This window comes from Microtus oregoni, unplaced genomic scaffold (assembly GCF_018167655.1).
Source record: "Microtus oregoni isolate MIOR12 unplaced genomic scaffold, Mior012 000000F_ref0000247, whole genome shotgun sequence".
Taxonomy (NCBI): domain Eukaryota; kingdom Metazoa; phylum Chordata; class Mammalia; order Rodentia; family Cricetidae; genus Microtus; species Microtus oregoni.
The window spans coordinates 52,867,423-52,891,354 of NW_024543059.1; the positions used below are offsets into that span (position 1 = coordinate 52,867,423).

At 42.9% G+C, this 23,932-nt stretch overlaps 1 protein-coding gene across 2 annotated transcripts in view; it reads right to left on the reverse strand.

Moving 5' to 3' along the window:
* The window catches only part of Erich3 (glutamate rich 3), a 96,382-nt gene that overhangs the window by 14,991 nt on the left and 57,459 nt on the right, over positions 1-23,932 (reverse strand). For both annotated transcript variants that reach the window (XM_041650086.1, XM_041650077.1), the window contains 3 exons: positions 23,608-23,912; positions 16,977-17,207; positions 6,889-7,323 (listed from right to left, as the gene is read on the reverse strand). In XM_041650086.1, coding sequence (XP_041506020.1) covers positions 6,889-7,323; positions 16,977-17,207; positions 23,608-23,912 — 971 coding nt within the window. The remainder of the gene's footprint in view (positions 1-6,888; positions 7,324-16,976; positions 17,208-23,607; positions 23,913-23,932) is intronic.

The window sequence follows — 23,932 nt, forward strand, 5'->3', positions numbered from 1 at the left end:
CCGTGACCCATTATTACTGTTCCCATGCTGTGGTGACACCCCGCCCATAAAATTATTTTCCTTGTTACTTCATAACTGTACTTTTGCAGTTATGAACTGTCATGTAACTATCTGATATTAGAACATGTGATTTGCGACTCCTGCGAAAGGATCATTCGATGCCAAGAGGTTGCAGCTCATGGCTTGAGAACAACTGATATGGATGCTTCACATAAAAATTCAGACTGAAGATGAGTTCAGTGACAGAACACGTGCCTAGCATGTTCCAGAACTGGCACTAGATCCCCAGAACCATGCATACATGCATGCATGCACGTGTGTACACATACACACACAATGCCTATCCAAAATTTATGTGACTAATGTCTAATTTATGTAGCCAGTGAATACTGAGTTATGACCATGGTTTAATACATTGTTAATTTCCTGCTGCATGGTGACTGGGTTTTTCCTATTGAGGTTTTAGAACTCTTTTTTTTTTATAAAGAACTGTTTCCTTGTTAAAAATATCATCTCTATTAAATATACAAAGCAAAGCTTTCTCCAATTTCCTTTGCTAGAACAATTACTGACTTATTTTTGTTGCAAATACTCGAAATAATTTCTAATTACTTGGTGCTAGCTTCTATAATTTTTTTAATTCCAAATTATCATGGCCATGGTTTGGAGCCATGACACATTAAATTGAGAGCGTAATCTGGAAAGTGTTCCAGCATCCGTTATCTAATATCTCCTTCCTTCGAGTGACTTCTTACCTATTCCACATTTTTATTCAGCCAGGACACTCTCTCTTTTCCCTTCTCACCCACTCCTGGAAGTAGTGCTACGGGCTTTCCTATTTGTGATGTATTACTTAGCAGCTCTTCACTCGAGCTTGGGTGGGGTCACTATATGAGTCTAGAGTCTGAAATACATCATCTTTAAAACACCATTTTCTTGTTCTAATAGCATAATCAATAATTAAGGAGTGGAATTTTTCTTTGATACGAGAACTATTTGTGAACTCTTTGGTTTCTCATCTATTGTGAGAGCAGCGCACACTGTGCAAAGGAGTCCTCGCTTTTCTGCACCATTGCCGTAGGACCTGGACTCCAAAACTTGTACGCTGTACCCCCAGGGAAAGGGCGCATAAGAACTCAGTGAACCAACCTTCTAAACCCTATTGATGTCTTTTACGTCATTACTATTGGGAAAGAGGGGCAGTTTTATTTATACAAAACTGGGTGTAATTTGTGTATTTTCATCTAAAGAGTGGGGAAGCTTCTTGAATGCCATTAGCTTCTGGTAGGAACTGCATAACTGCCTCCTTCTCTGATGTGTTAACCTAAGTAGTTATACATTCCAAAGGATAGGCCCAAGAACTACATGGAAGGAAGAGATGAGGCTCTGAACCTCGTGGCAGAGAGGCCACCCTATGTGTTAGCCTTGCCCTCCTCCAGAGACTGCGGCCTGGCCCAGACTTTTGATTTCCCATGTTCACTGTGAAGGAGAACATTCTGATTTTTCCTCAGCTTCAACACCACCAAGAACTGACGATCTCAGAGGATCACTTCTTAATTCTGGTCCTTCTCTTTCTCATGGAAAATCAACTCCACGGAGCTCCTTGTGTTTTTCTCTTTCATGCTCTTATGCAACAAATTCTGTGGATTGTGTGACATCTGGATCGTGAAATGTCCATGATTCAGGAGAAAAATCACAACTTTGCAAGTGCAACCCTTTATGGTTGTCCTGATTTCAAACAGAGCCAAGGCTGGGACGCACAGAGCTCTTATCACTGATAACACTGGCATCTTCAGTTTTCTGATTAGCCTCTTTTTTGAATGGAGCCTTATGGTCCTTAAGTCTTAGCACCTGCCAAGAGGCCAGCACACTGCAAAAAGCCGAACACTGGTGTAAATAAAACCAGACCATGAAATGCCAAAGCGCAGGCTCATGTAGATAGGATACAAACAGAACGCCAATAAATGTCTGAGTCATAACTACTTAATAAATAAAAAAGTTTCAATCATTTTGAAGCACAGTCTGTCCATATGGTTTAAATGAGTAAGTTTGAAGTTTCTATAGACTCCTTATCATAAACTTGGATTCTAAGAAAAGGTAAGGCACAGAATGATGTTGGAATAAGGGCTATAATTTGTCAACTAAACACAAATCTAGGATGTCATGTTTACTTTTGTGATTTTTTTTAAAAAATAAAGTTTTCTGCATTCATTATTACCCAGTTCAGGTAAAACAAAAATCTCTAGAGAAATAAGAAATGGACAGGGATCATTCAAGAGCTTCCACTTACTGTGTTGGGGGAGTTTTAGGGATTTTGTTTGTTTCTATGAAGTATCAAGTACTTTGTAGCCAGCAGGGCCTGAGGAGGAATTTGGGCAGTGCAAAATGAGATGCCCAGTACACAAACTAAAAACCCTGTTGAAGCCACAAAACATAAACGTCAGTCTATCCATCCCATACTGCCCTTAGTTCCCACCATTACCTCTCTTCCCCACAATTTCAGATGTCAAAATGCAAGCAAGCGCCTTAGCTGGTAGCCCCATGCATCTTTTACATTCTCCGCCTGTTCCTTCAAGGACAGGGAATTCATCCGTTCTCCTCTACGAGCGCTGAAACAAAATGAACTGGTCCCATCGTAAACATGCAAAGAATACTGAGCTGCTCCACGGCAGAGGAAAATGATGCCAATGGTTGTATCTGAAATTCGAAACCGTAAAAATCCATGGAAGCAGAGTGGAGACACAGGCAAGTTCACTTTAAGTCCACAGTCACCTTGGAGAGTATCTCTGTACCTCCATCATCCTTTGTAGGGGATCAATTACCTTACCGAAACTGATACTGAAAGACTCGCAGCTAACCTCATCCGCCTCCACAGTGAGGATGCTTTGGTGTTACCCATGACATTGAAGCATGGAGCACAAAATTTAGAGTTAATTAATTATAAGTTCAATGTCACAGCTGTTCAAGGACAGATTCCATCCTCCCTACAGGAGGGAGAGTCATCTTTCTCAAAGTTCAGATCATGGCATCTGTCCACTATGAAATTTCCAGAGGAAGCATTTCCCATGGCAGAATAAGTACTTCGCAGAGGTCTGTAAGTCTAACTTGGCTCCCATCTGCCTCTCCTCCTCTCTCCCTCTCCCTGTCCCTGGCTCCCTCCTCTTCCCTCTTTTGCCTCCCTTCCACCCTATTCCACTACACTGGCTTTCTTCCCAAACTCTGTCCGCAGTCCAGGGCTGAGGCTCCTAGCTGTCCCTCAGATCTCCAGCAGGTGACAGAGTAGCTGACCTCTGTCCCTTCCTCATGTCTCTGCTCAAATGTACCATTAGCAGAAAAGCCAGCCCTCCAAAGGTACCCTTAACAATCATTCTGCCTCCTCATTTACACACCACGTAAACCGCCATGCTTAACGATCCATGTGTCGAACGCATTTCCTCCCTGATCACAAACTTTGTATAGTCAAGGACTTTGTCCTATTCACACAAAGAACCGTGTTGGACACAAAGCATATGCCGGGCATGGCAGAAGGAATCTACTGGAACAGATGCCTGAAGACGTCCACACACAGTGGCAGAAGGAATCTACCGGAACAGACGACCGAATACTTCCACATTCACTCAGACCTTGTCCTTAGACCTCAGCTCAGCTCAGATTTGTCTGCTCTCACTCAGACCTGTTTTATTCTGTGCACATAACAACAAATCACATTTTACTTTAGTCGTACCCTTACTTCAGTTAAATTACATAAGCTGACAATTCTTAATTTATACCTAAAAACACAGAATGAAGCTGCAGATACAGGTCACTGGGAGAGCACTTGGCTAACAGGCTCAAAGCCTTGAGTTCAGTCCCAGCATCACACACACACACACACACACACACACACACACACACACACACCACACACATACACACAAATACACACCAGAACTTACTGCATTTCTATATGTCTTCTAAATTATAACTAACAGAAACCACTACTCATCCATTATTTTATGTTCACATTCTCTAAGTATATCCTATAAAATGTCTAGAACCGTGAGTGTTTTCTTAGCTATAGCCATACATATGAGGAAGATGGGAAGACACCTGGTACCCTATCCTCCTCCCTGAAATACTTAAACTTTTGAGGCTATTGTTTGTGAGCGAGAAGATAGTTGATCAAGGCCCACAAAAAAAAAAAAAACCCTGTAACTTTTGATACAGAAATTATACTTTTTATGACTTATAAATTATACTTTTTATAATCTTGAGGAAATATTAGTGAATTTGAAATAAATACGTAATCAAACACAAAAGAACTGCTAATTACAGTGAGAATTTAAAAATGTATCAAAATAAGTGTGGGAAAATATAAATATCCATCAGTAGGGAAAAGGTTAGGTTCTGAGGAAGCCCAAGAACGGAATATGTGGACATTAAGGATGCTCATCAGAGCCACACAGGAGTGTTTGTAGAGTCACATTGTAGCAGAAGGCAGAGCATGCTTTATAAAAGCTTAATAAATGTATAAAATACAACAATTAACTGTAAAATGTCAGATTAAAAATTTAAAACTTACTAAACAATGAAAGTGATTTTTCATGTAATAAATGTTAGAGTATTTTTAAACTACCTTTTTTTCTAGTTTATAGATGCTCCATTTGTATTTATATAGATATTAATGAAGAATAAACATTAACAAAATTGGCTCATGTATTAAAGCTTAGCAAGGATAAAAGTTTCATTCCTGGCCTTCCAGTGTCAAACCTGTTCATAAAAAGATTATAAAATGCCTGTGAAATTAGAGGCATCATGTAATATGTTTCCCAATGTATTTGAGGAAATAAACAAATATACTTACCATTTCTAAAATATGAGGGATAAAATCTACTGATATGTTTAAACACTTGTTATTTTATTCATCAGCATATTACAATCCATTGTATGGCAACCCTACTTTCCAAAAATTATTTACTTATTTAAATATATGTAAAAATCTATGGTTCAAATATTTCAAATAACTTTTCCTATCATTGATTTTGATACATGGTATTACAGGATGAATAATTTATTTTCTGTAAGTTCTTCTGGTTGTTTCCTATTGCCCATGTCAAGTGATTCATGCATTCTTAATTTGTTTGAAACGTTTAGAACACTGAACAGTATCCCCTGCTTGAAAGACCATATCCTTATTCTGCAAATCTACAGGGATCGCCTTGCATCCCCCCACCTTGGCACACGTGATAAAGAGCCTTGGTATCAGGACTCTGTGTGTGCACCCATGTGCCTTTGTTAGAAAGGGCAGAGGGGCAAGAGTTTGAAGAGACACGACAAGGGGAGCAGAAGTCTGTGGGAGGGCAGACGTAGAGATGGTAAGGCGGGGTTTTAAATGAGGCTGGTGAGAGACTGATGTGGGTGAGTGCAAGGCAGACTGGAGAAGTGAAGGGGTGGAGTCTCCTCGAAGCTCCCAGAAGCTTGATTTTAGCTCTGTAAGGTTTCTGGTTTCATCTTAAGAAATGCATGATGAGCTTTCTCCCTCCACATTAGCATGCCTACTGGCGTCATCCCTGTTCAAGTCATGGAGAGCAGCTCTACCAAAGTGATCTTAGCCACGTGGGACTTGTCCTACTTTGAACTTTTACATGTCACATCCCTTCTCTCATTCTAGACACAATTAGTGAGACCAGCCCAGTGGTCACGCCTCCTAACACTTTCTGGAAGGAGCTTCACTACATCCTTGTCTTGACTATACTAAAATGGCATACTACAAGATTACATTAGCAGTAAGACAGACAGGTAACTATTCAATATCCTCTATTCCTAGATGTAGGCCTGAATAGTTCAGTAATAGCTTTTAGAGATCTAAAACGTATAACTATTAAAGGACTCAAAGTTTTAAAAACATGGTTGGATTCATAATATTAAACTGTGAAGCAGATTTAACTGGGAACCCAGCAGCTTGCCTGGTGCACTATCGGGAAGGCAGATGAGAGCAAATGGAGGAGGCCTGGAGGCCTGGAAGGATACAGGATGCTCTCTCAGGAAGACACAATTCACTAGCCATAGACTGGGCTCTGTCCATTCCTTGTCTTCTCCGAGGTGACAGAGCTTCTGACCTTCCATGTGTCTGTGGTCCTGGGGAATCCACTGTCCCACCCTAAACTTCTCTCATCAAACAGGACCTGCCCACACACCCTGGAAACCCAGCGACCATGAAAGAGCTCGGTGTCAGAGTATAGTTCAGAATGAAATAGCTTAGGAAATTTTAATACTTGTGTATGAATCTAATCTACAATGACAGGGAGACAAGGAGCTCTGGGGCTGCTCCACCTGACCCAATCCTGGGACTGCCGCTTGGTTCTTCAGTTCTTGGCAACACAACCTTCTTAAGAAATGGCTGCTTCCCCCGGAGAGAAGAGATGGCCATGGTTATGATACAATGAGTTCACAGCCAACATACAGCCATGCATAGGACAGGCTAAGCACCATCCACATGAGTTATACACATACAAATGTATCCGCCACTCGGAACAAACAGCAGCGTTAGCATCGACCTCTAAAAAGCCACACATGTCTTTGACTTTCACACACGTATCGTGTTTTATTTGATTGAGATAGAATTACCATAGGAAGGAATTTACAGAAAATAGGAAACAGGCTATGTAAGAATGATCAAGTCATTTTTAAATGCAATAGAAGGAAAACAGCAAGCTGAAAATACATGTGAAATTCTGTGATAAGGAGAAAGGCAAATATAGAATCCTTCCAGAATCATCCAGATTGATTCCTCAGCTCTGGCAGTCGCATTGACACAAATCAGCTTCCATGCACAGGTACGTGAGTGAGTGAGCGTGTCGCCTCATTGGCCGTGCGTGAGCGTGGCGTCACCTCATTGGCTGTACTTACCCTCTTCTTCCAGCCCAGGGAGGTCGGCTTTTCCGTCCACCACCACGGAGGTGCCTCCTTCCTGGAGCTGGCTTCTAACCTTCGCCTCTGGGGAAGCCGACTGCCCAGACGCCTTGGGTTCTGTAATCTCTTCAGTTACCTCCACTGGTTCTTCCTCAGCAGGCAAACAACTAACCTCTGTCAGCGGAGGTCCGTGAACCTCTTCTACTTTAGTGATTTCTTGCTCCTCGATCTCAGTTTCCAAGGACTCCTCGACTGGGACGTGGTATTTTCCTTGGTCGTCACTTTCGTGTAGGTCCTGATTAGAGGAACTTCTGGAACTTCCCCCTGCACTGTTTCCGGAGTGAACATCTGCGCTCGGCTCAGCAGATTCATCTTCGCTTTCACTGGAGTCGGGGTGACTTCTAGACGAGTTCGAAGAAACGGTCTTAATATCTGCAAAAAATAAAATTATAACATCTTCGCTATATAGTAAATGTGTCAGCGGATAGGGAACTATAGTGGGAAGAAATCGTATTAACCCATTAACAAACTTTAGGGAGAACGGATCACTTTCTCAGTGTATTCTATGTTATTATTGTGATTAAAAACTGATCTGCAAACTACCAAAGATTTTTGGCTTGGTTTGGATTTACTTTTATTTTAGTGATGGTTATTTAATTGTGTCTTATTTCAAAACAGTGTTTCACTCTACGGTTCGCACTGCCTTTATACCCCATGAGTTCCAGTCCCTACCTCCCAATTGCTGGGTGTTAAAGGTCTGTGCCCCCAAGCCAGTTTAATAGATCACATTTAACAGAAAACCAACTCCAGGTTTGAATTCTCTTTCAGAATCTCTAGAGAGGCTATAAATACCTTTGCTATTAGAAATTTCGGCTACTACTTTGTTTTTGTAAGAACACATATTGACTTCTTCTACTGTTTAATCACAGCAGTAATGTCAAATATTTTTTATCTACTGTAAAATCTACCACCCTAGAACACTCTGGCATCTGGGCACCATCTTTGCACTCACAAATGCAGCTGGGCATTAGGAAATGTGTTTGGGGTGTGTGTGTATGTAGATAACACCTTTTCTGGAGTCCCTATAAGGGAGACATTAAAGGGAAGCTGCCCGAGAAGAAGATAAATTGAGTATGAGCTCCAGGAGAGTGTCTTCGGGGAGTGAGGAAGCCAGGCAAGCACGGGAGACAGTCAGTCAATGAGCTGTTTCCAGAATCAGCTCAACTCAGCTGGCAGCTGGGCTAGGAGGGATGTAATGGGCTTAAGAGCGAGCAGGTTTTCTCACTTTGAACTACAGAGATAATTGGCTGTGGGCCACCCTGTGGGGAATATAAACTCCCTGGTTTCTCCAGGCAGTTTATGCCCAAGGGTGAAAAACTTCGGGCAACCTAAGGCAATCTGTGAAAGAGGACAGGGTGGAGAAATAACACTGCAGATCACAGAGCCAAAATAGAAGCCCCAGATGCACTGTCAGAATGATATATGCGAGAAACATACAATAGTCAAAAATGGCTTGCACGTGAACTCTAAAAGGCTTGTGAAAACTTCCCAAGAGTGAACCTACACGTTGAATCCATGGAAGAAAGGAGCACAATTGTAAAAGTCCCTGATTCCATTGCTTCAGATAAGAAAAGCACAAGCTCATGTTTGCTTTAAAAAACAATTGCTCTGAACTTAAAATTATTTTGCAGAAAACACTTTATCTTTTGAGGGTACAAGGGACCAAACATGCATATAGAATATACCAACTAGTGGGAGTCTCCAGAGCTTCCTGGTCTTTGAGACTTATTTCTTCTGTGTTCCACATTCACTTAGCTGACTTTTGTATCACTGTATGATGATAACACATTTGGCTGGGCCAGCTAATGTGGAACTAAAGACGAGAACTAAATAAGTAAAAATGCCAGCCTTTCCTTCATCATCCTCCTGTCCCTCTGGCTCTGCCAGCAATCTGTAGCACAGCTCTCTATATCTGTTTAACTATAGCCACAGAGACCTGCCAATGCTTCCAAGACACTAGTGAGGCTCTGTTAAGCAGCAGCCTCTCTGAAACACCATTCCGGTCACTACAATCCATGGGCAAGCACCAGGTGACTCTGTGCTTCTAGATGACCCTTAGTTGGGCCATTCACTCTCTGTTCTCCCAAAAAAAAATTAAGGGAAACAACTCACACTTATTAGTGGATGACTCTCCCCAATGTACCATTAGTTAGGATATGTCGTTCGGCATAGTCAGAGACCCCAAGGCTGCACAGGCCATCTGAATGTTGGCAGGATGATTGCCACTTTAGGTTCTGGGAACTGCTCACAGGCTACCTTTTCTGTCTTTTTCAGTAGCTTCTATTAGGTATATTATCTTATTTCAAAAGACCAACAGCCCATCCTGGTTCAATTTTGAGTATGTTCAGTAAAGAAAGAAGGGAAAATGTGTGGTCTCTCAGTAGCACCGGACCCCCAATACAAACTCCTTTCCATCTCCAATGTCTCCCTCATCTCCTGGTGTAATTGACTCTCTCTCTTCTTGCTCCATGTCTGTGCAGATGCTGGGGTAAGACAAGGATTGCAGAAAAAGCTTCAGGTTCGTGCAATGGGATTTCCACAATGAGTTGTGCTTCCTCTCTTAGAAATAAGGCAAAATTTATACTAAAAAGTTCCAAATAAAGCAACTTTGAGGACATATTTGAAATTGTTAGTCATTAGAATAGAGAGGCTACTGGAGGTACAAAGCAAAGCCACAGCCTCTTGCCTGATTCCATTTTTTCCAAAAAGTCCCTATCCCTGTCCTGTTACTGAGAGAGCTTGTTCCTTCTGATCTCCTTGTCCAGGAAAAGATCTGTACTCAGTGTCTGAGGCTCTGCCAAAGCTAACTGCATGTCCCCCACTGTTTCCTGTCCCTAGCAGGATCATGGTTCCCCTAATATTTATCCAATCCCCAACTTTCCTCCCTTTCTCATACCACTGACAATGCAAACTGCCTGCATGGACACACCCATCCCTTAAAGCTGAGAACATCCAATGTGCCAGGAAATAGTCTACAAAGAAAAGTGAGCCACGGCCTTTCCTTCCAGCTGGAAGGCAGGCTCTTCAATGAATAGTGATTTGTTCACGTTTGCAGACCAGATGGATAACTGTGCTGTTCCCTGGGGTGCTGACTCATTTTCCTAGCAGTCGTCCTGAAGAGCGCTCAAAAAGTGTGGTTCCACTCTTCCTACCCTCAGAGCCTGCGCCATCTTCACCAAGGGCAAGCTTGTTGGTTTGTTTTTTTTAATTATTCCCACACCCCTCAGCACGTAGCAAACTTGAAAACTTGCTAGTTCCTCAGAGTCCTGGTTGTCACCCTGTTTTGTCACTTCATTGTTGTTTATGCTAGAATCTAAGATGCTGGGTTTAATTATACAACTTAAAGTGGTTAATTTCTATTAAAAATTGACATCTAGCCAATGGAGCCACAACTCTTTCCGACTGTATTGCCAATGGCATCTTTCTTATTACTAAGTTTAAGAATTCAAAACAAAACCTTCACTTCACAAATGACACTTCCTTTGTTCTTCTGATTTGGCGAAGGCACATGCGTTCATATACTAATGGTTCCTGCTTATAGGCATGCGCATGTGAACTATTTCCCTTTCATTCCAGCTACCAGGGTTCAGGTGAAATCTTCACATACAATATAACATTCAGTGAACATTCTAAAACAGTGCTACTCAACCTTCTTAATGTTGCTCGCCTTTAGTATAGCTCCTCATATTGTGGTGACCCCCTACCACAAACTTGTCTCTTTCCAACTCCATAACGGTAACTTTTCTACTGTTATGAATTATAGTGCAAACATCTGATGTGTAGGGTATCCCACAGGTTGAGCACCACTGTTCTAGAATGAATAGATGTTTTAAAACATAGAAATATAAATTAAACTAATGTATAAGATCATCATTCGTTGTAAGAGCAGGTATCTGGCCCTCAACAGGTAATCAATTATCACTCCATGAAATATGTGAATTCACCATTGAGTTAAATATATACATTATTTTATAAGGACATATTAGCTCACTATACAGCTATGACAGGAAAAAGGAGCCCCAGAGGGTAGCCGCCTCTACACTGTCTGATTGAACTTGCTAAGCTGTATAGTGAATTCAGTATTGAGACCAGAACAAATCACATCATACCGTACTGTGTAAACCTTTATGCTTTTGTATTGTGAGCTGGTCAATCAATCTTCCTTCAGAAGTTTGCTGTGTGACATCATAACTATGTAACCACGTGCGTTCAGAAGTGTAGAGAGGCCTGGTGTGGTGACACATGCTCTTCTGTTCCCAGCATATGGGAGGCCAAGACAGAAGGATCTCAAGCTCAAAGCCAGCCTCAGCCACATAGTGTTATCACACATCAAAAACGACAAAGCCATAGCGGAAGAGCTCATTTAAAAGTATTTGAATGTAGACTAAACAATGGTGGATTTAACCAACTTTCTGTGTTGAAATAGGAGCAGAGGGGCTGCGTCCCGCCACCCAGCCGCCTGCACGGCTAGCTTTATGCCTGAAATAATTACACTGTATTCTTTTAAACACTGCCTGGGCCATTAGTTCCAGCCTCTTATTGGCTAGCTCTTACATATCGATCTAACCCATTTCTAATATCCCTGTAACACCACGAGGTGTCTTACCAGGGAAGATCTTAACCTGCGTCTGTGTCGGGAGTGAGAATCATGGCTACTCCTTGACTCAGCTTCTTTCTCCCAGCATTCTGTTCTGTTTACTCCGCCTACCTAATTTTCTGTCCTCTTAAAGGGCCAAGGCAGTCTCTTTAACCAATGAAATCAACACAAAACAGCAGACTTCCACATCATTTCTTGAATCTGTGGCCTCCTTCTTCAGCAGCCAGCAGTGGGTTAAAGGAACGCATGTTATTAAGAAATGACTGACTGAAGCTGGAGAGGAGGCTCAAGGGTTAGAAGCACTCACTGTGCATGCAGAGGGCTTGGGTGTGTGCTCAGCACCAACTGTCTACAACCACAGTTACAAGGCACCCAAAGATGTTTTATGGCCTCCACCAGAAACAAGCAGGTGGACCACAGACTTCCATGCATATAGGCAAACACCCATCCACATGAAACAAAGTGAAAAGAAACAAATAATGACAAGCCGTGCAAAAATGAACACATAAAGTGTCTATCCATTGTGTATAATTTCCTCTCCCCTACCCAGGATGCGGGCATATGACCCTGCAGTAGTCAGTCCGTCAAATCATGTCAAATACAATGCCAATATAGAAGAGGACCTTGTCATGGCCTTCTCTTCAAGTTCATAGCCAATATGACCAAAGTACACTGGGTACATATATGCAATCCTCAAAGTATATATTTAAGCAAAAGAATAAAATCCCAAGATGGTAAGAATCTTAATTGCAGTAAATTGAATGTTTGGCAACTCTGAGATTTTAGGTCTATGGCATCGGCTTTATCAAACTGAAGAACACACAAGTGAACTATTATAAAACAAATATGTGCTTTAAATCTGGCTCTTTGAGTAGTCAGAGAAACAACACTGTCTGCCTCCTGCTCTCCTGTCTATCTTCACCGCCTCTCCCCTTTTTTTCTCATGAGGAATTACTTAGACCTCCAAACTGCCCAGGAAAAGTGCATTCCTGGTCACGCAGTGTTTTCCCTACCAGACTCACAGCATTCATCTTTAACAAAGCATTTTCTGCTGGTAAATTAGTGTCCGGGGTTGCGAACAGAAATGCAGAGATCAGAAGCCATCGTCCCTTTGAAATGGCAGGAAGCGGCACACGCCATTCCTGGAGCAGGGTCCTCTCTGAGTCGGCTCTCCTCCATCACTCATGGGCCACTCGACAGTGGATTCATCAAAGTGTGCAGTGCAATTGTGAGCTGGCAGTTTAAACAGGGCTGACTTGTCACGAGAGTGACAGCCTGGGCAATGGTTTGCCCCTGGGAACAGGTGCAGGCAGGTTCAAATGAAACACATCCAAACACTAACAGCAAGATTCTTAATCATGTCAATAAAAGGGATGCACAGGTGTCTGGGATTCCGTGCCCACGCTATGCCTCTCATTCTTTGGTAGGTGAAACGCTGCATTTTCCATGAAATCCACTGCACAATATTGTCATCTCTAATAAATGCTATGTATTAGCCGGATGAAATCGCCAACTCTTACATGTTCCATACTAAGAAGCGTAGTTTCGAGCAACACAATGGAATCTGACTAATGAAGGTCCAGAAGACAGGAGGCCTCCTGGGAGGACACAGACAAGCAGTGAGATAACTGTATCTCAGAGCTCTGGCAAAGTGGCAGTGCCTGCGAACACTCAGGACTGAAAGGGCCCCCAAAAGGACTCTGAGAATTCCATTATTGAAATGACAAGAGAAAATAGCTTGCCAGTTCAATTCTGACTCAAAAGTTTCCCAGCATTTGTGAAGTGACTGTCCTGGTGGCTCTCATTCCATAACTATTTAAAGCATTATCTATTCTGCCTCTATGTAATTCTACTTATCTTTTTCAGTTAATAGTCTAAGAACCACATAACATGAATATTAGCCAGAGATCACACAGCCAAAGTACCTTAGAAGGAGTGATGTCAAAATATGCCCTTTAAACGTATCTACAAAGTCTCTTGTGATACTGTCCTTAAGAGAATAGCAAAGCAACACACCGTCCTGGTTTTCTTAGCATGGTTGTTTGTGCTAATCATCTGTGTAATTTGAGAGACAACATTTAATACATGGGGAATGTCTGAATACTGACCTCCTACTGGATAGGGTTAAAGGTATTAACTCAATCTGCCCCAGTGGACAGAGTCACTGAAGGGAGACCTTGCAAGGCCTAGGAATGGAGAGAAATTATTCATGGAGAGAAAGGACAATCTAGGGAAATTTAGAAATTCTGTTTTTACTTCCCCTTTGTAAAAACAAAGCAGAAGTAGCAAAAGAAGCCAAAAGGCCTCTGAGCTGTAGAACTGCAGGAAACAATGGTGTTTTAATTGTAGGTAATTTAAAATCAATGGTGATTTTAATTGTAGGTAAATGGATATGTTCTGCTTTTGGGAAACCTATCTTTCCTCCAAAGTGCAGGCTTTGAGCTTTGGTTATAATTGCGAATGAATTGCAGAACTTCCTGGCTATATGACTTTTGAATTATTTGATTCCACTATTTGCCAGTTTGTGTATTGCAAAATGCAGATAAAAAGGGGGAAGGAATTGCTCTGAAGGTTGTTTAAGGTAGATGAAGCAATCCCCCCCCCCACACACACACACACACAGGCACTGTGGAACTCAGTCCTTCTGAGCAGGGGTCACCAGGTGAGCTACAGCACAGCCAGGTACACAGAGCACCAGTCAGTGCCAGACTCCCCATCACGATTGGTATTTAGTAGTCATGGCGCAGACACTCGGAGCTGTCCCTGGAAGGAAGAAAAGAAGACCTGCCCATCCCTTCCTCTTGGTGAATATAAAAGCTTATTATGTTAGGAATATTTATTTGATCTCCAGAAAGTACAAAGCTCAGACAACTAGAGAGCCAAGGAGTTCACAGGATCTTTGCGACAGCAACAGCCTAATATCTTCACCCTGTTACAGCAGACATGAAAACCCAAGCCATCTGTGTTCCTAATCGCTTATACTTACAGCAAATTAATTTTAATGTATTTATAGACAGACAAATCACTTGGATAATTCCTTTGAAAATATCGACTAAGACGAAACATTTTTCTATACGATAGCACCATTTTCTATTGAATTATTCAGGTCTGAGTAATAAAGAACTATGAACTGAACTCCGTATGTATATTCAAACTGACACATTATATTTTACACAAATTTTGTGTAAGAAACTTAAAATGCAAATATCTACAGAAAAGATCCATCTCAACATATTAAAATACCTAAAAGTTTGAGCAATGTAATAAATATGAACGTCAGTTTTATTTGCAAATACACCGAATCACCGTCATTCTGCATTTTCTAATAGCGTTTCTTTTGCTTTTTACCTTGGCTGTCGGGCAATTTAGTACGAAAGATACTGTTCACATCCTCATGGACCCTTTCCTGGTTTGAAACAAAACTGTTTTCTCTTTTACTCTATGTAAGGCTGCTCTTTTTTGCTTTTAATTCGTGTGTATTAACTATTAGAACAAGCTTGCTTAAATTTGTTGTAGAATATTTTGATAGCACTCTGACATTCCAAAGACTGACCAATAAAGTTAAACCTTGAGTCAGGGGGGGTGGAGCCAGTGATCAGCTGACCAGAATTGACCATAGAGAAGCCAGCAATTTGGATAGAGAAGATGCAGGGAAGGAAAGGGAGGGGACTAGAGTCTGAACTCTTTTGGCTCTGGGAAGAGTGAAGAAGTCTCTTGTGGTCTCTTTGGTCAAAAAGCAAGGTTAGTTAGTTGTTACTCAGCCTCTCTGGGGAGTAGGTTTCACTCCAGCCTTGACTCCTGAGTCTTCTTGACAAATAAAATGATAGAGACTTAATTTAAACCTACATATCATGACCGCAGTCGAGCTGGGGCTGTGGGAACAGAAGCCCTGCCAGACTGTGACTTGAGTGGGTGGTGGGGCACTAATGGAGGGGCTGTGGGGCAGAAGATGATAATTAAAATATCAGTAGATTCATGTGCACCCACTAAGCTAACAGAAAACATCATAAATTAATTTTGAAGAGAGTGAATTACAAACTAAACGTTTATTCATAATCAACTTGATTGCTTAATTTTTATAGTATCTTAATAATTCCTGAAATCAAAATTTGATATTTTTATATAGAAAAATAATTTGGAATGAAAAGCAAGCTTTAAAAAAGTCAGCAACTCAAAATACACCCATAATGTAACCCCATTCTCTAGTTACAAATACCAAAACCACAAAGACTCAAATATAGTGTGACCATTCTTATCATTATTGATAAAAGCCCATGAGGTGCCAAGAAAATTCTTTAACTAAAAGACACAGATCATAGGCCGAATACCTTCAGATGACAAAATAGGAAATGTGTCCCTTGTTTCACTAGACAGAACTTAAGTGAATTAAAATCTTTTAAAAAGTCTTGTCCTACCTAAAAAGATCTTTATTTTTCCTTTGAACACTTACAGTCATTTTAAGCTGAAAGAGGTTAAACCTGCAAACCCTCCTATGAACCTAGTAGCTCAGCACACTGTCTGTGTTCATGGCAGAATTGTAAAGAAATAAAGACAAGAGAAACATCCCAAAGCACAAGCCCTTGCTTAGTTTATCCTTTCAGTGAATAGAAGCTCTTAAGTGTGGGCCAGGGGCTACTCCGGTCACGTCTACTTGCAGAAGACTCTTTCTCCTCCCTCAGAGCTGACTCTGTCACTCCCACTGTCAGGGAGAAATGACAGGCACCATCCTGACAGAGCCTGCCTGTGAGTCTCTGTGAGTCCCAGTGCCCCCCAAAGGGCTTTTAGGATGCCCTGAGCGTTGAGACCACTGGCTGCTCGTCCAGTAGAAAGGACTAACATTTACTAATGGGCTGAAATGTTCTTCTGTCTGCACCAGAAGCCAGCGTCAATCTGGCTGCAAGCAGGTATCGTGGGCTACCCATCAATCATATTACATAAGACCTTTGGAAACTACGAGCGGACCTGCCATACTGCTGACTGTTTCTCTGACTTTTCTTTCCCAGAAGGAAAGTCTGCCTCAGTATCCCTCTGGAGTACCTTTAAGGGAACTACTTGGAATCTTCTCTCTGTCTCTCTGTCTCTCTGTCTCTCTCTCTGTCTCTCTCTCTCTCTCTCTCTCTCTCTGTGTGTGTGTGTGTGTGTGTGTGTGTGTGTGTGTGTTGAAATAGTTTGAGATAAAAAAAATGTAACAACCTTTCTAACTAGACAGAGCACAGGTTACTGCAAGGCCGATCTAATGTCTTGCTAAAATCTTCCAAACTTAGGAAAGCGAACAGACTAAGGAAGAGATCTTCAATTCAGAAACTCGCTGAGGCATGGCTGGCTGGGATTCTTGGGGGATTCTTGGGTTAGATAACTCTGCATCTCTGTCTTATTAACCTTACAGAAAGCAAAGTCAAAAGCACCCTGATAACACTTTGTAACCTGCCTTGTTTATCCTCCTCTTCGCTGTCCAAGCCGTCATCCTCGCCGTTCTCATAGGCACGGGCATCGGGTGCCTTCTCTGAAGAGATTTCAGTCTCCTTTTCAAGGCTGAAATTATCTTTTTCTCCTTCCTCAGGCGACTTGGATGTTATGCTTGTCTGATCTTCAGCCTGACCCTCATCCTCAGCTCTCTCATCTTGCTTTTCCTCATCCACTTCGAAATCTTCTTCATAGTCTGAAAGAAGAAACTCCGCACAGTGACAATAAGAACAGAACTCTGGGAGCTTCAACCATTTCACTCTAATGAGAACTCGGGCTCCATTGTCCTCTCTTTCCTGGGTCTTTCTTTGTTGCTTTTTCACACAATTATGGAACAGGGAGGACTAACAGCAGATGATCAAAGACTGCAATCAGTTACACACAAGAGCACAAAAAGAAATGGAAACCTAAATGACAAGGCTGGAAGCTAATAAGGGCTCATTTACAAATGGACACCACTACCCACAGTGACCAAAATGGAGAGAGGGGAACTTTATATGAAGGATAAATTGGAAGTAAATTAAAAATGAAGAAAACAGGATTACAATAATGGAAGTTAATCTGCAGACCTAGTGAGGTCATATTTCATATAAAGATTGTTCAAAATATTTGGGTATCACTCTAATGAATAGTGAAGCGGAAAAATTCAATTAATCACATCCAAAGGACCTAAGAGATAGTATGTGAATAGTTTGCTGAGAACCCCAAAAGGACACGGAGGAAAGATTTAAAGATGGCTTCATAGCTTAGCCACAACAGGAACCATGTACAGTGTTCACTCATACGACACCCAAAATAATTACAGCTTCAGAATCAAAACTCTAGAAACAGAACATTGCTGTCACAGTCTCCGATTTACTTCATTCCCTACAGGGATGGAGCAAATTTGTACCAGGGAAAGCAAATTGTCACATCATATAAGCTCCAGCTGTCTCTCGTGGTTATAATTTTTCACCTTTCATATTTAATTGTTTGCTCTTTATTCCCCACCCCACACTGAAAATCTCAGAGTGACAGTATGCCAGCGACAGACAGCGAGAGGCGCTCATGCAGAACCAATTAAGCAACTAAACAATTATCCTCAACCTAAAAGATATAAGAAAATAAAGATTTTCCAATGTTTATGTGTTTTAGTTATTAGACACTCCATCTCTTCTGGTGGTGGGGCCTCCTGGGTAATGTTCTTGAGTACTGACCACCCTAAGCAATCAAAGAAAATTAATTTTGATGTAAATGCCCTACACATAGAAAGTGTTTATGTTGTGAGAACAAACGTGTGGTAGAAATAGCGAAGTGGGCACACCGAGAGAACGTGAGATTTTGCACACCTAAGGAGTGTAAATATCTGTAAACAAAGTCATAGATGCAAGGACAGGGTGAGGCGGTTAGTGCATGCTTCAACATGCAAAGAGCAAACAGAAAGACAATAAAAAGATTTGTATTCAAATATCGCTGGGCAATTTACGGGGCAATTTTTTGTAAGATTTTATTTTTATTTATTTATGTGTGTGTGTGTGTGTCTTTGAACCTGTGTGCCATGTATGTGTCCACACAGGCCATAGAGAGCCTTAGATCTTCTGGAGCTGTAGTTAAGTGGTTGGGAGCCACCTATGGTGGGTGATGGGAACTGAAACCAGGTGCCCTACAAGAGCAGCAAGCGTTCTTAACAGCTAAGCCATCTCTTCAGGCCCTGGGGCAGTTTCATAAGATTTAACTGAAACTTTGATTAATTTAATTAATTAATTAATTAGTAAGCTATAACTGAAATTTTTCTGTGTGAAAGAGCATCAAAGTGCAATTTAAAAAAAAAAAAGGAAAAAAGAAAAGAGAGGGGGGAAAAAGACCTAGCAGTAAGATAACTCCTGCATGAAGGAATCTCCAGTCTCTGCCAAGGAAAAGGGATTTCTGTACACAAGAAAGAGTGCACGCATCATATACAGAGCTCTCAGTGGCAGCTCCTGACACTAGTTCATCCTGTGGGTTTTTACTTAGAACTCATGATTAATTGTGTGAAATGGTACCCAGGGCAGTTCTCCCTGTGTCCATGGCTTGACTTTGTGGGGCTCGACTCACGCATGCTCAAATGCAGTCAGAAAATATTACATGGAAATTTCCAGAAGTAAAAAAAAAAAAAAAACCTTTTAATAGAGAATCCATCTGCTCTTTGGAGGCTGAATTCAGGGCCTTGTGATTGTAGGCAAGCTTTGTTCCGCTGAGCTAGACCCCACTCCACACTCACTAAGTATCCTCATAATTATACTATGGTAGGAGTTACTGATGTTCATCTCTGGTGCCTAATATAAGAGCTACATTTTGTATGGGAATATATGTGTGTTTAAAAATATGTACAGGGTTCTGCATTATGTGTGACTCCAGGCATCAGTAGAGCACCTTGAGATAAACCTCAATAAGAAACTGCAGCATATCTAAGTGGAATGGGATCGAAGAAACGGCAGGATGTCGCCTTAGAGTGTGCATGAAGAAATTCGTAGGAAGAGCTGAGTTTACATGCAGAGCACACACACATGCACGTTATTAGGGGTGTGACTGTGCGTGTGTGACTGTGTGTGTGTGACCTGTGCTCGCGTGTAGACATCAGGTACCCTGCTCCATCACCTCCATCATAATTCCTTCCTACTCTCCAGCGTGTTCCTTTGTGACTGTGTGTGTGTGTGACCTGTTCCTGCGTGTAGACATCAGGTACCCTGCTCCATCACCTCCGTCATAATTCCTTCCTACTCTCCAGCGTGTTCCTTTGTGACTGTGTGTGTGTGTGTGACCTGTTCCTGCGTGTAGACATCAGGTACCCTGCTCCATCACCTCCATCATAATTCCTTCCTACTCTCCAGCGTGTTCCTTTGTGACTGTGAGTGTGTGACCTGTGCTCGCGTGTAGACATCAGGTACCCTGCTCCACCACCTCCGCCATAATTCCTTCCTACTCTCCAGCGTGTTCCTTTGTGACTGTGTGTGTGTGTGACCTGTTCCTGCGTGTAGACATCAGGTACCCTGCTCCATCACCTCCATCATAATTCCTTCCTACTCTCCAGCGTGTTCCTTTGTGACTGTGTGTGACCTGTGCTCGCGTGTAGACATCAGGTACCCTGCTCCACCACCTCCGCCATAATTCCTTCCTACTCTCCAGCGTGTTCCTTTGTGACTGTGTGTGTGTGTGTGACCTGTTCCTGCGTGTAGACATCAGGTACCCTGCTCCATCACCTCCGTCATAATTCCTTCCTACTCTCCAGCGTGTTCCTTTGTGACTGTGAGTGTGTGACCTGTGCTCGCGTGTAGACATCAGGTACCCTGCTCCACCACCTCCGCCATAATTCCTTCCTACTCTCCAGCGTGTTCCTTTGTGACTGTGTGTGTGTGTGACCTGTTCCTGCGTGTAGACATCAGGTACCCTGCTCCATCACCTCCATCATAATTCCTTCCTACTCTCCAGCGTGTTCCTTTGTGACTGTGTGTGTGTGTGTGACCTGTTCCTGCATGTAGACATCAGGTACCCTGCTCCATCACCTCCGTCATAATTCCTTCCTACTCTCCAGCGTGTTCCTTTGTGACTGTGTGTGACCTGTGCTCGCGTGTAGACATCAGGTACCCTGCTCCACCACCTCCGCCATAATTCCTTCCTACTCTCCAGCGTGTTCCTTTGTGACTGTGTGTGTGTGTGACCTGTTCCTGCGTGTAGACATCAGGTACCCTGCTCCATCACCTCCATCATAATTCCTTCCTACTCTCCAGCGTGTTCCTTTGTGACTGTGTGTGTGTGTGTGACCTGTTCCTGCGTATAGACATCAGGTACCCTGCTCCATCACCTCCGTCATAATTCCTTCCTACTCTCCAGCGTGTTCCTTTGTGACTGTGAGTGTGTGACCTGTGCTCGCGTGTAGACATCAGGTACCCTGCTCCACCACCTCCGCCATAATTCCTTCCTACTCTCCAGCGTGTTCCTTTGTGACTGTGTGTGTGTGTGACCTGTTCCTGCGTGTAGACATCAGGTATCCTGCTCCATCACCTCCATCATAATTCCTTCCTACTCTCCAGCGTGTTCCTTTGTGACTGTGTGTGTGACCTGTGCTCGCGTGTAGACATCAGGTACCCTGCTCCACCACCTCCGTCATAATTCCTTCCTACTCTCCAGCGTGTTCCTTTGAGGCAGGGTCTCTCACTGAACCTGAAGCTAGGCTTCTGGCAACAAACAACCCTCCAGGGATCCTCCTGGCTTCACCCTCCCAAAGTGCTGGGGTTACAATTGAGTGGGATGATGTCCAGCTTTTTATACGGCCCGTGGGAGGTTGGACTCAGGTCTTCATTTGTGTAGCAAGTTCACCGAACCATCTCCGCAGCCCCATACACTTATTATTTTGTAGATATTTGCTGATAGTCACAGGATAAGCAGGAGTCTGACAGACCATGAATATTATAATAATCCATAGTAAGAAATAGTAGTGATTTGTGAGGGTTCGGACATCAGTTGGTCATGTGTCCTATACCCAGATAGAATTTTCTTAGTCATGTGACCTCAGGCAATGTAACACATCATAGTTAGCACAGAGCCAAAGTGCTATTAGAAGCAGCAAGACTCAAGCCTGTCCAGAGCTAATAGGTCATTAGAAATATGGATTAGAAGGAAGAGCAGCTGTCACCGGAAGTGGAGGGGCTGGCATGGAACAGGACAAATCACATGAAAGTGTTACTATTTGGGGCAACACACATTACCAGTGGTATCCAATCTAAATCAGAGTAGGACAGGGGCCACCATCAGGGCAGTTACAGGCATGGTTAAAATGACGCAAAATAAAGAAGAAACATTTAGGGGTCACAGAAACAGCCCTGCATCCTACTTTTGACAGGCTTCTGTGCTTTTCCACAAAACATAAAATTTGACCCTGCTCTAGCTGTGTGCTACCCCTTCCGTCATCCCCAGGAAAGCTCAGTCCTCCCTCAGCTACCAGCCTTCTGTTTTCACAAGAGCCCAAGGTGAGCTACCTTTGCCTCACCCATTCCTCAATCAGAGGAATGAGCCACTGGTGTGGGCTTCAGCATCCTTCCACTACCAGCTTCTGCTATCCTCCCAAATTCGTCTAGACCATTCAGAGTGCTATCTTGAATCCCCACTGACAAGGAGGAGCACCCAGCATTCAAATGTGGCAGTTAGAGGTTCTGTTAGCATCTCCCCTAACCCAGCTCCAGTTCCATGATCAGCCACAGCCAGGCAGAGAGTTGTGGTCTCTCTCTGGGTCCTCATGGAAATGGAAGTTAAAACCCATTAACTCATCAACACAGATGATAGACCCAGTCCAAAGGCATGGTCTTTACACAGCCATGTTTGTAAAAGAGGAAATCAAGGGGCAGGGGCCTCAGCCCCGACTCTTCAAGTCTTTTGTCTTCCAAGAGGAAACACTGGGAAGCAACTCTCTGTAACCATTGCAGCCACCCCTGCATCTTAAAATCCCCAGTCGAGGGAAGAGTAAGAAATGGGGGCAGTGCAGAGAGAAGTGAGCAGGGTGCCAGCATTATGCGTGAAATCCCAGCTAAAATAGCCCCCTTATCTCTGTCACCAACATACGAGGCCCAGCACGTGGGTTTTCCCCCTAGGATTTCTGAAACCCTTGTATAGTAACATAAGAAACAAGATTCTAAGAGGCCAGACCTTCCACAGGGAACCCTGGCCTGTGGCCACTGCTCCTCTGTGAGGAACACTCAGTGCACTCTTCCTGGTTCCTTAGGAATATCACATGCAGCCATGCAGTACCTGAAGCATCGGTCCAGAGAGAATGATTTAGTAGTTGAGAATAGATCCACAAAGTCATGGATCTGAGTTCGGCTATGTCTGTGCAGGAGTGAAACCCATCTTCCACGATGTAAAATGGAGCTAGAAACAAGGCTCACATAGAAAGCGAGAGTGAGCAGGGAGAGGGCCTGGCGCACCACCCACTGCGCAGAGCCTGGCAATGTTACAGTTGCTTCCCCTGTGCAGATGTGTTAGTGTGTGTATGTGTGTGTGTGCATCTGACTGTGTTTGCATGTGTTACATATTTGTGTCGGGGAAGAATAAGACAGAGGAGTAAGGGGAGGGAAAGACAAGGCAATAGGGAGGAGAAGAGACAGGGAAAGGGGGAGAGACAGAGGGAAAGGGAAGTGGAGACAGGGAAAGAGAAACGCAAGAGAGACAGGTTCTAGGACTTGGAACTGCATACAAGCTGCTGTCCATGTGTAATATCCTAGCAACAATTGCTCCCACGGATTGTACTCACCAATGCTGAAGTGGGTCAATGCTGCTCCTATAATCATATTAAAAAACTAAAGACATAGACAAAGTTCCGTTTGGACAAATGGTCTCTACAGGAGTGGATTCTGACTCGGGATAGCAGGACAGAAGTTTCCTTATGTCCTCCTTCCCACAGAAAGCACCTCAACACTTCTGAGGCCAGAAAAAGAACTTGGGACTTCACAGGAAACAGTAAAAGAAGCATGGCCCAGCTGTCTACAGATCACAGCTAAGCAATAGTCCACAGATCAATCTGAAAGTCTTAAATTTTCCTCAGATGCTTAAGGCAACAGCAACAAGAGAAATCTGCTTTTAGTTACCGTATGTAAAAATGTTTTCCTGGTCCTCTTCCCAAACATCTTGTCCTGACTTGTCCTTCCATTCCATCTCCTCCATAGCCGTCCTCACTTCTCCGACCACTGATTTTAGTTCCTGAGCAGAAAAAGTGGCTGAGACCGAGGTTTCTTTCCCTTCCACCTCGTTCCTTCTCAATGGTGCATTCTCTCTCTCTTTCCTCACTTTCCCCTGACTCTTCTTCAGTGGCTCCTCCTTTTTCTCCGCAATCTTTTCCTTTCTAGGTTTTGTTGAAGATGGTTTTCTGTCAAGGCCCATGGCAATAATGCATCTGTGAGAAATAACAGCATG